Here is a 14,491-nt window from a genome sequence, read left to right as displayed (position 1 = left end):
CTAGAGGCCATGGTTTCCAGGGGCAGAATGCTTCCACCATAGTACACACCAAGAGTCCTATTAAACTAAGCTACAACTGCTGTCTCCCCTGCCAAGAGACCAGTAGGCAAAAAAATAATTTGCTCTCCCAGCAGGATGAATCTCTCCTTATCATCAGGAGGAGTCAGGGCTGCAGGGGGCAGGGAGAATACATATAGAACCCGGGGTTCACGGCCTGAGAAGGCCATGCCGACCAGGGGCTCAGGCTCCCCAAGTTATGTCTTCTCTTAGGTCAGCAGAAGGGCTAGCCAAGGCCGGGAGCAATCTAGAAGAGTAATAAAGGAGGGAGATGATGACTGTCAGATGGGACCCCCAGAAGAGCTGTGTAGTGGGACTGTAATTTTCCTTTCACAAGCTTCTCCAGGAAAAGAGATCAACCAGAACCCTGAAAAGGCTGTTTTAAAAACGGCGTGAAATTTTTATACAGCAAGTGGATCTGAGCAGTGCAAGGGGTGAACTGCATGGGTACTGCCCAGGTTCCCCCTTGAGGACTGCTTACTCCCCTGGCTGCTGGGAGAGTATCCTCTGAAAGCCCACAGCTGAGCCCTTTCACAGACATCGTTCTCAGTGGAAGCAGCTGTAACACCCAAGTTCCCACCTCTCTGGAACCAGCTCATAAGCAAAACTAGATGATATACCTGTGGTCTCAATTCAGGACCACTCTGACCGGTCATCCTGTTACCGAGTCCAAGCTCATACTGCGTGCTGCACAACAGACCAATAAATAGAGAGAGGAGTTATTGGGGAAAGGAATGACCACTTTATTCGAAAAGCCAGCAGATGGAAGAGATGGTGGACTAGTGCTCCAAGGAACCATCTTCCCAAATTTAGAATTCAGGCTTCTTTTATATGGAAAAGGGAGGGTATAAAGTCCTGGACTTCCTTCCTGCATTCATTCACAGGTGGGCCTGGTCAGGATGCTCCCTGTGAGCTAAAGGTATTTTAGCTTAACGCTCATTACCTCGGAAGCAGGGTTCCCAGAGATGGACCGTTATGTATAATTTAAGCTTATAGGTAACATCACTTTAGTGATTAAGTTGTAATAGAATACAAGGTTCTTCCCTATTATAATCCTAGCCTGGGAACTCCCCACGGGATTGGCTGAGCTCTCGTTGTAATTCCCCTTCTCCCTCTGCCAATCCCGCTTCCTTCCCTGACAGGTGCTGTTCCTGTGCTTCCCTCCATGAGCCACCTGCACACAAATCTCCATTGCAAAGTTTGTTTCCCAGAGAACCCGAATGATGACAATGCACATTTAGAGATAAGAAGGTAACCACCAGGGGCTTCCCTGGTGGCGCAGTGGTTGAGAGTCTGCCTGCCGATGCAGGGGACACGGGTTCGTGCCCCGGCCCGGGAAGATCCCACATGCCGCGGAGCGGCTGGGCCCGTGAGCCATGGCTGCTGAGCCTGCGCGTCCGGAGCCTGTGCTCCGCAACGGGAGAGGCCACAACAGTGAGAGGCCCGCGTACCAACAAAAAAAAAAAGAAGGTAACCACCAGAAAAAAAACAGTTTACAAAGTTAGAAGTGGTTTTCTCTAGGGAGAAAAATAGGGCTGAGTCGAGGTGAGGTGAGAGACTGTTGTATGTACCCTTCTGTGCTCTTCTTTGTAACGTGCATGTATTACTTCCATAATTAATTTTTTCATTTAAAAATTTTTTAATGTTTAAAGAATTTGATGCTGTCATCCTCCTGTTTTAAACCCTTCCATCACTTCCCATTGCCCTTAAAATAATCCTTAGGAATCTTTAACAAGGCTTGCAAATCCCTCCCTATCTGGAACCTGCTGAGTTTCTGGTCCCATTTCTTACCTTCCTTCTCACTCTGTTACCTGCCTTTCTGGACTTCCAGTTTCTTGAATGCCTCTCTTCCTCATCTCCAGGCTCCAAACATGATGCTCCCTTTGTCTGGAATACTTTACTTGCTCTCCCGCCCCGCCCTGCACCTGGGTCACCCCTATTCCTCCATCAGGTTTCAGCTTAGATGTCACCCTGAGAAGGGTGAATTTCTCTACCCCCAGAGTATATTAGGCCCCCCTGTATCACTCCCACAGCCCCTGTATTTCCTCTTTCTCAGCATCAATCTCATGAAATAATCAGTTTAATGTCCATATTTCCTTTCATCCTCCACAAGGACTATCTTGTGACTGCTCTATTACTAGCACCCAGCACATACTACAGCATAGTAGATATCAAATATTTACTGAATCAATGAATTTCACCAAAATGTTTTCCAGGGTCCCAGCTCTGTAATCTGTGACAACTTAAATAACCTGTCTGAACCTCAGTTTACTCAAGTATAAAATGGGGACGCAAATAATACCTACCTTAGAGGGTTGTTTTGAGGATTAAGTGAGATCTGTTGGTAAAGCCCTCAGCACGGTGCCTGGCACCCGGTAAGCATTTGATTGATGCATGCTCAAAAATGAAGAAAGGCTGTGTCCGTTTGCACTCACATCAGCAGATTCTGAGACTGTCACGCTTTACCCTTTCCAACATTGAATATTGTGTTTGTAAATATTTTTGCAAATATGATAGGTGAAAAAGAATGGCATCTCATGGTTTTAAGTCAACATGTCTTTTCGAGCCAACAGTTTTGCTAATAAAATGGCTGTGCCTTGCTGCCCCATGCCACATACACCATAAAGAAAGCAGCTCTTTGGTGCTCCTCTCTCTGCCTGTCACAGCTTGTTTGGCGGGCAGGGGTTTCTGAGAAGGGACCCCCCCGACATGGGGGTTGCACTGTGCAAGGCCCAGACAACTAAACTGCAGGTATTTTTCACAGCACCTTCAGGTCTTGCTCGTCCAATGGGAGGATGTGGGGCCCAACTCTCCCCAGACAACCCAGGTGGCTGCTTCTGCCTCGAACGTTTCCCAGTGACGTAGAACCCTGCAGGCCCAGAGGCCCCTCCACACTTCCTGTGTAGGTTTCAGAAACCCGCCTCCCCTCCCAGCCTTAGGTGCCTGCTTCGGAAAATGGTGAGTCTCCCTCTTACAAAGCCCCCTTCTTCATCCCAGCATTGAAAGCAATGGCCCCAGGGTCCTCATCTCCATCAGGGGTTTTGAAAAAGTCCTCTGGCTTCTTTTTCAGAAGTTATAAGCCAACTGGCCTCCGCCATCTTAGGTAGAGTGTGTGTCTGGTGAGGGAAGGATGCAGTCGGGGAATCTCTGGAGAGTTCTGGGACTCTGCCTCTTATCAGGTGAGTAGGATGGAATGAAAAGGGGGGTGTTTCTCCAGACCATGGAAGGCTCACAGCCTAAGCTGGTGCTGCCCAGTGGTACCAAGGAACCTCATTTACTAGAAAATATAAAGTGTTTGTGCAATGTTAGCATAGGGAACCAGGGCTGGAGGCTAGTGCATGCCCAGGAGACCTTTCAGAGAACAGCCAAAGGAAAGCAGTTGGGATGATCATATCTACTGAAAGCAAGGCGGTCTTTGTGCCTCTGAGAACAAGCTCATTCTGTCAATGAACAGCCAAGCCCTTAAGAACTAACACAGAAGAGATTAGAAGAGTTAACCTTCACTCTTTGTTGTGAGGAGACTAGATAGTTGAACCCAAACTCTGCACAGGGTATACAGCAAGCTTAGTATCTGAGACAATGAAACACCTCATAATTTTCAGTCTTCTTCAGTTGACAAAGAGCTTTCAATTACTTTAGTCCTTTTTGAAGCAAGGTGGAATATAAATTGATAAATAACCAAGAGCATTTCCATATCTCATAACAGACAAAGAAGATTCTTTTAAAGGTTGCCATTTATTGAGTGTCAGATACCTTGTTTAAAAAGTCTTTACATGTGTTAGCTAATTTAATCCTTACCTCCACCTTGGAAGATAAATGTTATATGTATCCCCTATTTTACAGATGAAGAAACTAATACTCAAAGAAGCTCAATAACTTGTTTAGAACCACACAGTTAGTAAGTGCTGAAGCTGATCTGGGAACTCAGGACTGCCTATGGGCCTGTGCTCTTAATGACAGCACGACATGATGCCAGGCAGCTCACAAGGGTTTTATTTCAGAGACCTAGAAACTGCTATCACAGCTGGGGCTCCCATCTCAGAGCTACAGCCATGGTTTCTCTACTTCCTGCTTCATCTTGGGTTTCTCAAGCTTGAATGTTCATACAAATCACAGGGAGATATTGTTAAATTGCAACTTCTGCTTCAGTGGGTCTGGAGTGGGACTGCGATTCTGCGTTTCTAATAAGCTCTCTGGCTTATTCGTCTGCTACTGGTCCAGGAAACACATTTGGAGTGTCAAGGGGCAGAGTGTGACTCCTTCAAGGAATTGGCTTAGAGGCCTATAGTATAAACTATGCTCTGCAGAGAGGGGGAGAGAGAGAGAGAGAGAGAATACCAAAGACCCAAGCATCTCTAGAGATTTGGCATCGTGAGAATGTGCCCAGTCTGCTCTGGTTATGCAGGTGCGGGCAGGAGGCAGTTGGGAGGGGTGTCTCACCCAATATAGAGGCTGTTGATAAAAGAGGTACACATAAAACTTTAAGGCAGGACTTCCCTGGTGGTGCAGTGGTTAAGAATCTGCCTGCCAATGAAAGGGACATGGGCTCGATCCCTGGTCCGGGAGGATCCCACATTCAGCGGAGCAACTAAGCCCATGTGCCACAACTACTGAGCCTGCACTCTAGAGCCCGTGAGTCACAACTACTGAGCTTGCGTGCCACAACTACTGAAGCCCACGTACCTAGGCCTGTGCTCCGCAACAAGAGAAGGCACTGCAATGAGAAGGCCACCCACCACAACGAAGGGTAACCCCCACTCGCCACAACTAGAGAACTCCCACAAGCAGCAATGAAGACCCAACGCAGCCAAAAATAAAATTAATTAATTTTTTTTAAAAAACAAAAACTTTAAGGCAATGTCAGGGAAACTGATTTTTATAAAGAATCCAAATTACTGCTAAGTGTGGGGACTCTGGAGGGCCCAGTGGAAATATGGTGGGACTCTTCAATGCACAGTTTCTAGTTGATGAATAAATGGTTTCAAATATTTCCATCTCTTTCTCAAGTAGGAAACAAATGGAAAAACCAAACCATCAGACAAGCAGGAGTCAGAGATGGAACAAGAATCTCAGTCTTTGTACCTAACCCAGAGCTTGTTTTTCTTCCACAGTCAGAGATTTCTTTTCAAAATTGTGGCTGGGCTGCAAACTTCTTTGGCTGTTTCTCCAGTCTCCCCAGATGTACCCTCAACGTTTTCTAACTTCTGTTTGCTAAATATTGTGTGTTCATGTTTAACGCTAGATGCTTTCTTCTTCTGTTTCATCCCGAATTGGCCAGGAACCCGTGGTCAGTACGCAGCAGTCTTTGTCACCTATCTGGGGTATAGGAATAACTGTGATCCAGCAGTGGGTGGAAAGGACCTTAGATCTTCAGAAATGGGCAGACTAGGCCTTAGAACTTTTTCTGCTTGGAATCTCAGGCACTCACATTTACTAACTCTTTTTTTCTTATTTATTTTCTAGTTGGTGCTTGGGCAGAAGAAGGTGAGATATGCTTTCTTTCCTCGTTATGAAGTCAGCCCAATGTGTTTTGTATTTATGAGTGGAGTTTTCATTAGACCTCCCACAGAGCTCCCACAGATACCAATAAAAGAGGTTTCTATCATCTTCTCCTCTGCCTTTTCTTCATAAGTCTAGAGATAGTTCTAGCCAAGAAGAGGAATGAAACAGAGATCATAGGAAATAATGAGTCTTAACTATTCAAAAGAAAAAAATTGAGACAACTAAAAAAGTGCAAACAGTTTTCATTTGTTTGCATTTCATATTTGATGGGAGATTTTTGTAGAGGGTTTGTGGCTTGAATGCCTGCATGGAGATGCACTGAATAAGCCTCTGGGGCAGCATTTGAGTGCACTTTCAGAATTACATGTCCAACTACTTTGAATGTATGTGCATATGTGTTCATGTGTGCACATGCATATGAGTGTGCCTGCCCTGGACTTACTTTCTCAGTCATTGCAGAGAGTCAAGAATGTCCCAATATTGGAAGGCTTTCTATTCAGTCAGCTCCTCCAAATTGAGTGAACCAATTTTGTGTTCAAAGGCAGCCACTGGGCCAGTCTCCATTCCATTGCATTACACTGCCTAATTTGTAGTGTCCTTTGGATACTCTTTTTAATATATCATGGAGAATGTGTTAATGTTTCATTATTGACAGATGGGGTATATCAAAAGCACTGATATGCTTCAGAATAACTCACCTCTTCCACATGTTATTGGCCATTTAGGGTTGATTTTGTTTATCATTTAATTTATGCCCAATACAGATCTTCTTCTTTCCCCAGCTTTATTGGAATATAGTTGACATATAACATGGGGTGAGTTTAAGGCGTACAATGTAATGATTTCATAAATACATTTTTATATTTATACACCAAATATATATATTATAGTCAAAATGATTACTTAGAACCCTTTTTTATAATTCGTTACCAGTTGTTTAATGTAGGATCCTATACAGCTTTTTGTATACAGCCATGGGGAATTTGAATATCCATTGTTTTCTTTTTTCTTTTTTTTAACATCTTTATTGGAGTATAATTGCTTTACAATGGTGCGTTAGTTTCTGCTTTATAACAAAGTGAATCAGTTATACATATACATATGTTCCCATATCTCTTCCCTCTTGCATCTCCCTCCCTCCCACCCTCCCTATCCCACCCCTCTAGGTGGTCACAGACCACCGAGCTGATCTCCCTGTGCTATGCTGCTGCTTTCCACTAGCTAACACATATATATAGAATTTAAGAAAAAAAAAAAAAAAGGTCATGAAGAACCTAGGGGTAAGATGGGAATAAAGACACAGACCTACTAGAGAATGGACTTGAGGATATGGGGAGGGGGAAGGGTAAGCTGTGACAAAGTGAGAGAGTGGCATGGACATATATACACTACCAAACATATCCATTGTTTTCTAAAGGTTGAGGGAAGAGTCCTAACCCATGGCAGCAGGGTCTGATCTTAGTAGCTGATAGGAGTATTGCTAACAGTTTCTTATCATTTCCTTTTCAGATTTCGAAGAAACTGGTAAGATGATTTTCACTCTGTACGACTTCCTTTCAAATGTGGAACAAAATGGTCATAGAAGACAATCATAGTAATAAATACTAAGAACCAGAACTATTAGAGGGAAAATACAATTATCTTTCAATGATATGTGCCTATGTTTGTTGCTAACTGTCAGGTCTGATTATAGCTGAGCGTGATGTGTATCCCTGAGCATCCATTCAGGAAAGAATATACATGTAGGTGTTGGAGCCACCACAAGTTTTTGTGTAAATCATGAATTCATTGAAAGCAGAGATGGCGTCTTATTTACCTGGCCCAGTGCCTGGCACATAGTAGGTGCTCAATGAATATTTTTTGAATGAATAAATGATCATACATGTGAATGCATCACTAGTTTCTTCCCCTCAAGAAGCTGATGATCTTGGGAATTCCCTGGCAGCCCAGTGGTTAGGACTCCACGCTTTCACTGCGGAGGGCCCAGTTTCAATCCCTGGTTGGGGAACTAAGATCCCTCAAGACAGGTGGTATGGTCATAAAAAAAAAAAGCTGATGGTCTTATTTGAAAGACAAATAATTGATAATATAGTCTTTTGCATGTTATGGGTAGATACAGAATAAAATATAAAGAGTGGTCAACTCTACAGAGGATGGTTGGGGAAAGCTCCCCAGAGGAGGTGATTCTTGAGCTGAATTTTAAAGGGTGAGCTTATATTTTAAGGAAGAATATCTCAGGCAGAGGAGAAGGCCATGTAGTGTGAGGTTAAGAGTCTAACTCTGAATCTAGACAGTCATATATGAATCCTGGCTCAACTTCTTATTTGCTGAGTGTCTTTGAATAATTTACTTAACTTCTCTGTGCCATAGCATCATTACATGCAAAATGGAAATAATAATGATACCTAGCTGGTAGGGTTGTTATGAGGACTGAATGAGTAATTTACTTAGAACATTATCTGATGTATAGAAAGCAGGGGGTGGATTTTAGCTATCATTATATGGGAAGTATGCAGACTAATTAATATGCATTAAAGTTTATTGAGCATGTGTATTCTATGTATTGCCCTTAATATTTTACCTGAATTTCCTCATATAATTCTCCTAACATCCCTATTCTACAGGTAAGAAAACCAAGGCTTAGAAAATAAATATATAGTCCAATCAGAGAGAGAAATATAAATGCAGATTTAGCTGATGCTGAAGTTCATTTTTTTAATCATTATGATGTGTATAAAAGTTTTGTGAGCGTAGACATCTAGGCCCTCATATGAGAATGTGCTGGTCTGAGCTCTGCTACTGCATTTGTGCCAAAAGGAGTTGTGAGCAATTTCCATTACATTGCTTTTCCAAACAAACACACCAATCAGAGTGAAACTTCTATTTACTTCTAAATTATTTTGTTTATGATTTCTAGTTTTATATTTCTAAGAAATATCAGAGCTGAAAAATGATTCCCAAATCAAAATATTATAGACTATCTATTGTCATTATACTCAACTCCCAATTATTAGCAGATAGATCCACCTGGAGAATGACTTGTTTACATTCCGTATGATCTCAGCTGGAGGGCTGACTGAGCAACTGGGGCAGAACTCTGTTCTGTTCTCCATTAGCAGGACCCCCAGAAGGAAAGGAAGAAAGTAACTAATGCTTTCCTTGAGCATCTGCTATGCACCATCCATTTTCACCTTCATAATCCATTTAATTCTCACGAATACCCTGTGAAGTGGATGTTTTATCTCCATTTCCCAGATGAAGAAACTGAAGCTCTGAGAAGTTAAATGATTTTCCCTTGGTCACAGCCTAAAGCAGATCTGGGATTCAAACACAGTGCTACTGACTCAGCCCAGTGCTCTGTCCCCAACAGCACACTGTAGCAAAACACCCCCAACAGAGAGAGGGCTGTCTCTGAGCACCACTCTCCACTCTTCCAGCTGTCATATACAGGCTCAAGCATAGCTTAGTGCCGCCCAGTGTCCCAGCCACAAGTTTTCTAGGAAATGAGGGTGCTCCCCAGCCCACTTCCCAGGGCAAAATTGCTTACTGTGGGGAATTTGGCTGGATCCCCAAATTATAATAGTGGATTTCAGTTGTCCACACCAATAGTTCTAACAAAAATAATTGAGGGGCTTCCCTGGTGGCGCAGTGGTTGAGAGTCCACCTGCCGATACGGGGGACACAGGTTCGTGCCCCGGTCCGGGAAGATCCCACATGCCGCGGAGCGGCTAGGCCCGTGAGCCATGGCTGCTGAGCCTGCGTGTCCGGAGCCTGTGCTCCGCAGCGGGAGAGGCCACAACAGAGAGAGGCCCGCGTACCGCAAAAAAAAAAAAAAAAAATTGAGAGTTGATTGCACTCATATATAATTTAAAATAAAGTCACATTTTATTAGAAGAACTATTTCCTTAAAATGTGCATAGTGCTTCACATAATTTAAGGGCAATAACAGAAAAGTGGCATGGAATAAGAAGAAAGATATTTGATCTCTACTATGAGGGTTTCTGTTAGTTTTAAGTAAGAGCTTCTGAATAACGAAAAACAGGTAAACCCAAGTATCAGTGATTCAAATGTACAAAGGTCTTTATCTCTGAGAAGACCCTTTCATATCTATCTGGAATATGGTTCTTGCTAACGCAAGAGAATAAGCTTGAAGATGACTGGAATTTTTTAGCTTTAGGATTTTAAGACTCTGAGCTCTAGTGGATCTAAGTCTAGAAGCACATGCTGGTATATTCTCAGATTGATGTATCTGAGTTTTGTCTATGAGCATATCTTATAGGACAAGTACATACCTCACCTTCAAGACTTGGAGCTCCCTAAAAAACAGGCCCTCTTTGGGAATTCTTGGGGATAGTACCTAGTTCCACTTGAAATTTTTCCCCTACAATTTAAACTTAAACCAAGGTTATTTTCTTACCATTCCTTCCTTTTTTCATTTTCAGATGAAGTTACACAAACACAAACACTGAAATGTAAGTTTATCAGTCTTTTATATCTGCCCTATCTGATGATGCAAGTCAGTGGTTGGGAAGAAGGAACTGATTGAGAGAGATTAACCCCAAGAACTGAGGTCCTCCCAACCTCATATTTCTAACTCCCATTTTAGAAACATTACAAATAAGGACTGCTGTGGATTTTCTTTACTTCCCTCCTGCCCTTCCAAGTCCCCATGTCCATGCCTAAACTCTGAAGGCACCTTCAAAAGTTTCTCTAGGGCCCCTTCTCCTACATATCTCCTCTTTCATACTCCCAGCCAGCAGAGTTCCCTTTTGACAAGAAAATCTAAGATCTAGGATGTCAGAGGACTTTCCGCATTTGGTTGATTCTTCTGCTACTAATTTGCCTTAAGTCTTACTGGGTTCTCCCCTTAATTTCCCTTCTCTTTTGTCCCATTCCCCAGTATATAAAGTCTCCATCTCTGGAAACAGTGTAGAGCTGACATGCCCTGAGGATACTGTATCTGAGGAAATAACTTGGAAAAAAGATGATAATGACATGCCCCATCATAACAACCCACTGTTACTGAAGGATTTTTCAGAAATAGAGAACAGCGGATATTATACCTGCTCAAAGGACAAGAATCATGTGATCTACCTGAAAGCAAGAGGTAATATAGATCTTCAGAGCAAGCACTATTAGACTCTTTAGGGAGGACCATTTCAGAAGGGCATTCCCAATATTTCCCCTAACCCAACTCACAGTCCCCTGGCATCTTTGTGCTTCTGTGACACTCAATCCGGGACTGTCTGGGGCCACACAGCATCAGTGTTTTCTGAAATATAGATTAGACACCAATATGGGGCTGTCTGGGTAAACTCAGTCAGCTCTAGATCTAAAACTACAATGTCCCAAGAGACAAGATTGGGTCCTTTGCATTATATCATGTCCAGAATTACGGGACACCAATATTAGTTTATCCGATGCTTTATCCAGAGAGGAATTCTCCAAGATTTACCAAAAGGACTCAAAGCCACTCTACTAAAATGTCATAAACTAAGGCATATTAATAAGCAATAATGATAGCTAACAATCATTGAGTGCTTATTAAGTTTTAAGCACTATACCAAATACTTGCCGGGGCTTTTCACACAATCCTTTTAACCACCATATGGGTTGAGTGCTATCTTACTCCCATTTTATAGATGAGGAAACAGAGGTTTTGTGAGTTGAACACACATTCCACAGCTTTCACAGCTAGTGAGTAGCATGGCTGGGACTTGAACCCAGGACTGTCTGACTGCAGAGCCTCTACGCATGAACACCATAGTTTGCTTGTTGTTATAAACGTGTTGAAAGGGGGCAGGGGGTGTCTGACCATGGCAGGCATGTGAGTATTAAAGGGAGAACGACCTTCATTTTTTCCTTCCTCATCTCCAGTGTCCTGTGTTTTCCTTTCTGGGTGATTTCTCTTCTTCTCTCCACACTCCCCACCCCACAGTGTGTGAGAACTGCGTGGAGGCGGATCTGACGGTGGTGGGCGCAATCATCATAGTGGACATCTGCATCACTTTGGGCTTGCTGCTGCTGGTGTATTACTGGAGCAAGAGCAGAAAGGCCAGGGCCGTGCCTGTGACGAGAGGAGCGGGTGCTGGCAGCAGGCCCAGGGGTAAGACCATGGAGGAGATTCCCGCCAAGGGGGGATGTCCAGCCCAGGCCAGGATGGGCTGGCAAGTCCAGGGCTAGGTCAAGACAGCTTCTCTAGAACATTCACAGTGTGGCCAAGATCTTGACAGAGAGTGTCCCATTTCAGATCACTCCTGTCCTCTCCACCCTTGAAAAATGCAAAAACGTTTACTACCAGGATGGGCTTCTTCAAGTGCCTGTCAGTGTCCTGGAGTAATCAGACTCTACCCCTCAATCTTTGGGGAGACTTTGGGACATTAGTTCCTGCCTTTTCCTTGCCCTCCCAACTCCAACCTGTGGGAAACAGCAGAAGGACCTTTAGCTGAGGTCACAAATGATAAGGACAGTGTGGGGTCATTAGAGATGGGATGAAAGAAAGCAAAGAGAAAGGGCAGCTGAAATAGAAAAAAGAAGTAGAGGGGAGTTCGCCCTCCTTAATCTGGGTCTCATTCTGACAAGATTGGTGTTTCCTCATGGAAATGAATATTTTTCCCTTCCTTCCTCTGCAGGGCAAAACAGGGAGAGGCCACCACCTGTACCCAACCCAGACTATGAGGTAACAAGGGATAAAGTGGGGGGAGGGGTCTTTCTAGGAGAGAAGGGGACAGGTGGGACTGTCCATCTGGTCCATCAGACACTTCAAATCCTCTCCCTCAGGGCTCCAGGACAACCCACCATGTGCCCACCTCTGCATCCATCATAGTAGAACGGGGCCATCTCAAAGGCTGCAGGGCTTCCACAACCACGGGTGGTAGGGGTGAGGTGCTGCTCCTATTTCTCTGGCTTATTCATTAGCTGGGCGACAGCCATGGGGAATACCATACACCCAGACTCTAACATGATAAACTCATGACTGATGTTCCACTGGCATGCACCTACCAGTTGTTGGAATATGAAAATATTTCACTGGTGAATAGCCCCAAGCTTCCTCCATCCTCCATCCCCAGCACACACACTGCCAGACATCACAGCCCGTCCCCCACTGGACCACCTCTAGATTGGGCAACTGAAGAGTTACTGCCTGGCATAGCAGAGAACCACCAGGATTGTTCTGATTGCTCAGTGTATGTGCACTACGAATTGTTAAATATTTTGAATATCACACCTGGACAAACTCAACAAATATTTATTGAGCACCAGTCAAGAGCATGCTCTTCACTTTCGCACGAGTGACTTCATTTAATTCTGAGAAAAGCCCCAAGAGTTGGGTCTTTAGTTTCCCATTTTTGAGACAGGAAAACTGAGGCTCACAGGAGGTGACCAGATCAAATCTCTTACCAGTTGAGCCTGCCTCCTGACCCCTGGTCTAAGGTTCTTCAGAGGCCCTTCTTTCTCAGGAGTGACCTCCTCCCACCCTGCTGACCACCCCCTCTCTATTCCACCCCTAGCCCATCCGGAAAGGCCAGAGGGACCTGTACGCTGGCCTAAATCAGAGAGGCATCTGACAGCTCCTGAAGACACTGTCTCCCACTGACCCAGGTCTGGCTCCTCTCCAGGCCTGCTACTCCCTGTTCCCTGGGCAAACCTTGGACCCCACAGGAGAACTGTTCCTCTGCCTTGTGGGGAGCTCACACCCTCAGCCTTGTCCCCGGCGGCCTCCTTCCTGCTTCTCTGCTGGCCCCCATCCAAGGATGTTGCTGCCTCATTATCCTTTGAAACATCATCACTACTCACCCCTCACACCTGGCCTCCCCTCTTATCAGGATATTTATTTCTGTTCTTCACACACTCCCATTCCTTCCTGCCCTGATGGCTGTTACTTCTCCCTTTGGCTCCCTCCTTCTCCTGCATAGAAGTTGCCCCATCCCTAACTATTCCATCTACATTTCCCTGTTTCTAGCTCTCTCTTTGGCGACCCTCTGTGGGAATGGACTGGGTAAATGCTGGCAGAGATCCTGCCCTGTTCACAGACCCTGGCCCGGAGTTAGTCCTGTGCCCCTTCCCTCCCTGTCTCCACAGCAGGCCCCTAGACGGTCATTTGCAGCTCCATGAATGTGCTAGCCTCCTTTTCAGCTGAGAGAGAAAAGAAATAAAGTGTATTTGGCTGAAAGAGTCGCTGTCCCTCTTTTCTGGGAGGCCCTCAGAGGCTGCCTTGTTTCCTAAGACAACACAGGTCCTCCCTTCCTCTGACTATATTCCTAGCTATGACCCCAAATGCCAGTACTACCTGTTTTCACAGCTGAAACAGGCATTATCTGAAGCTCTCTTTGGAAAGGGCATCAGGGAATAAATCAAGAGAGAGAGAGAGAGCGAGTGAAAGGGAGGGAGGGAGGGAGGGAGGGAAGGAGGAAGGAAGGAAAAGAAAGAAAGGAGAGAGAGAGGAAGAAAGAGAAAGAAAGAAATGATCGTTTGCCTAACGTCTTTTGGAGAAAAACATCAAGGATGGCAGAGAGTGCCTGATGGGTCCCTGATGGAGTGGTCAGCTCAGAAAATGGGTGAGACAGAAACAGAGGCCTTGAAAGGCAGATGAAGGCAGCAGACAGAGAAGAGGAGGTGAAGGGGAGGCAGTGGACACACATTTCCTCGCTGCCTCGAAAAGGAAGCGCCTCCGCGGAGCTGGGGCTGGGGAGGGGAGGGGAGGGGAGGGGAGGGGAGGAGGTGCTGCCGGGCAGGCCCCTCTCCCTCCACTGTGAGAGGCAGCAGCCTGCAGCCCGAGGCGGGCTGTGGTTTAGCGGCCAGGATGTGGGCTACACTCTGAGCGAGGGACATGGGTGCAGCGCAGCAGAGACTGGTGTTGTGGGAGGGTTTCTTTCCACTCTCCCAGGGCACACACTCAGCTTGCAGAGAGAAGATGCCAGAGCACTGAGGA

General features: G+C 45.0%; 1 protein-coding gene and 1 pseudogene across 2 annotated transcripts in view; both read left to right on the top strand.

Moving 5' to 3' along the window:
• The window catches only part of LOC307055662 (trehalase-like), a 424,950-nt pseudogene that overhangs the window by 126,131 nt on the left and 284,328 nt on the right, over positions 1-14,491 (top strand). The window lies entirely within an intron of this gene.
• Positions 3,188-13,127, top strand: CD3E (CD3 epsilon subunit of T-cell receptor complex; the record flags this gene model as incomplete). Its single annotated transcript, XM_079709404.1, has 8 exons — positions 3,188-3,236; positions 5,521-5,541; positions 7,069-7,083; positions 10,002-10,031; positions 10,460-10,666; positions 11,498-11,665; positions 12,192-12,238; positions 13,071-13,127. 8 exons carry the CDS (start codon positions 3,188-3,190, stop codon positions 13,125-13,127), a joined length of 594 nt encoding a protein of 197 aa, XP_079565530.1.

This window comes from Hyperoodon ampullatus, assembly GCF_949752795.1.
Source record: "Hyperoodon ampullatus genome assembly, chromosome: 7".
Taxonomy (NCBI): Eukaryota; Metazoa; Chordata; class Mammalia; order Artiodactyla; family Ziphiidae; genus Hyperoodon; species Hyperoodon ampullatus.
The sequence above is the reverse complement of the archived record's forward strand: the minus strand, read 5'-3'. Positions and strand labels throughout refer to the sequence as shown.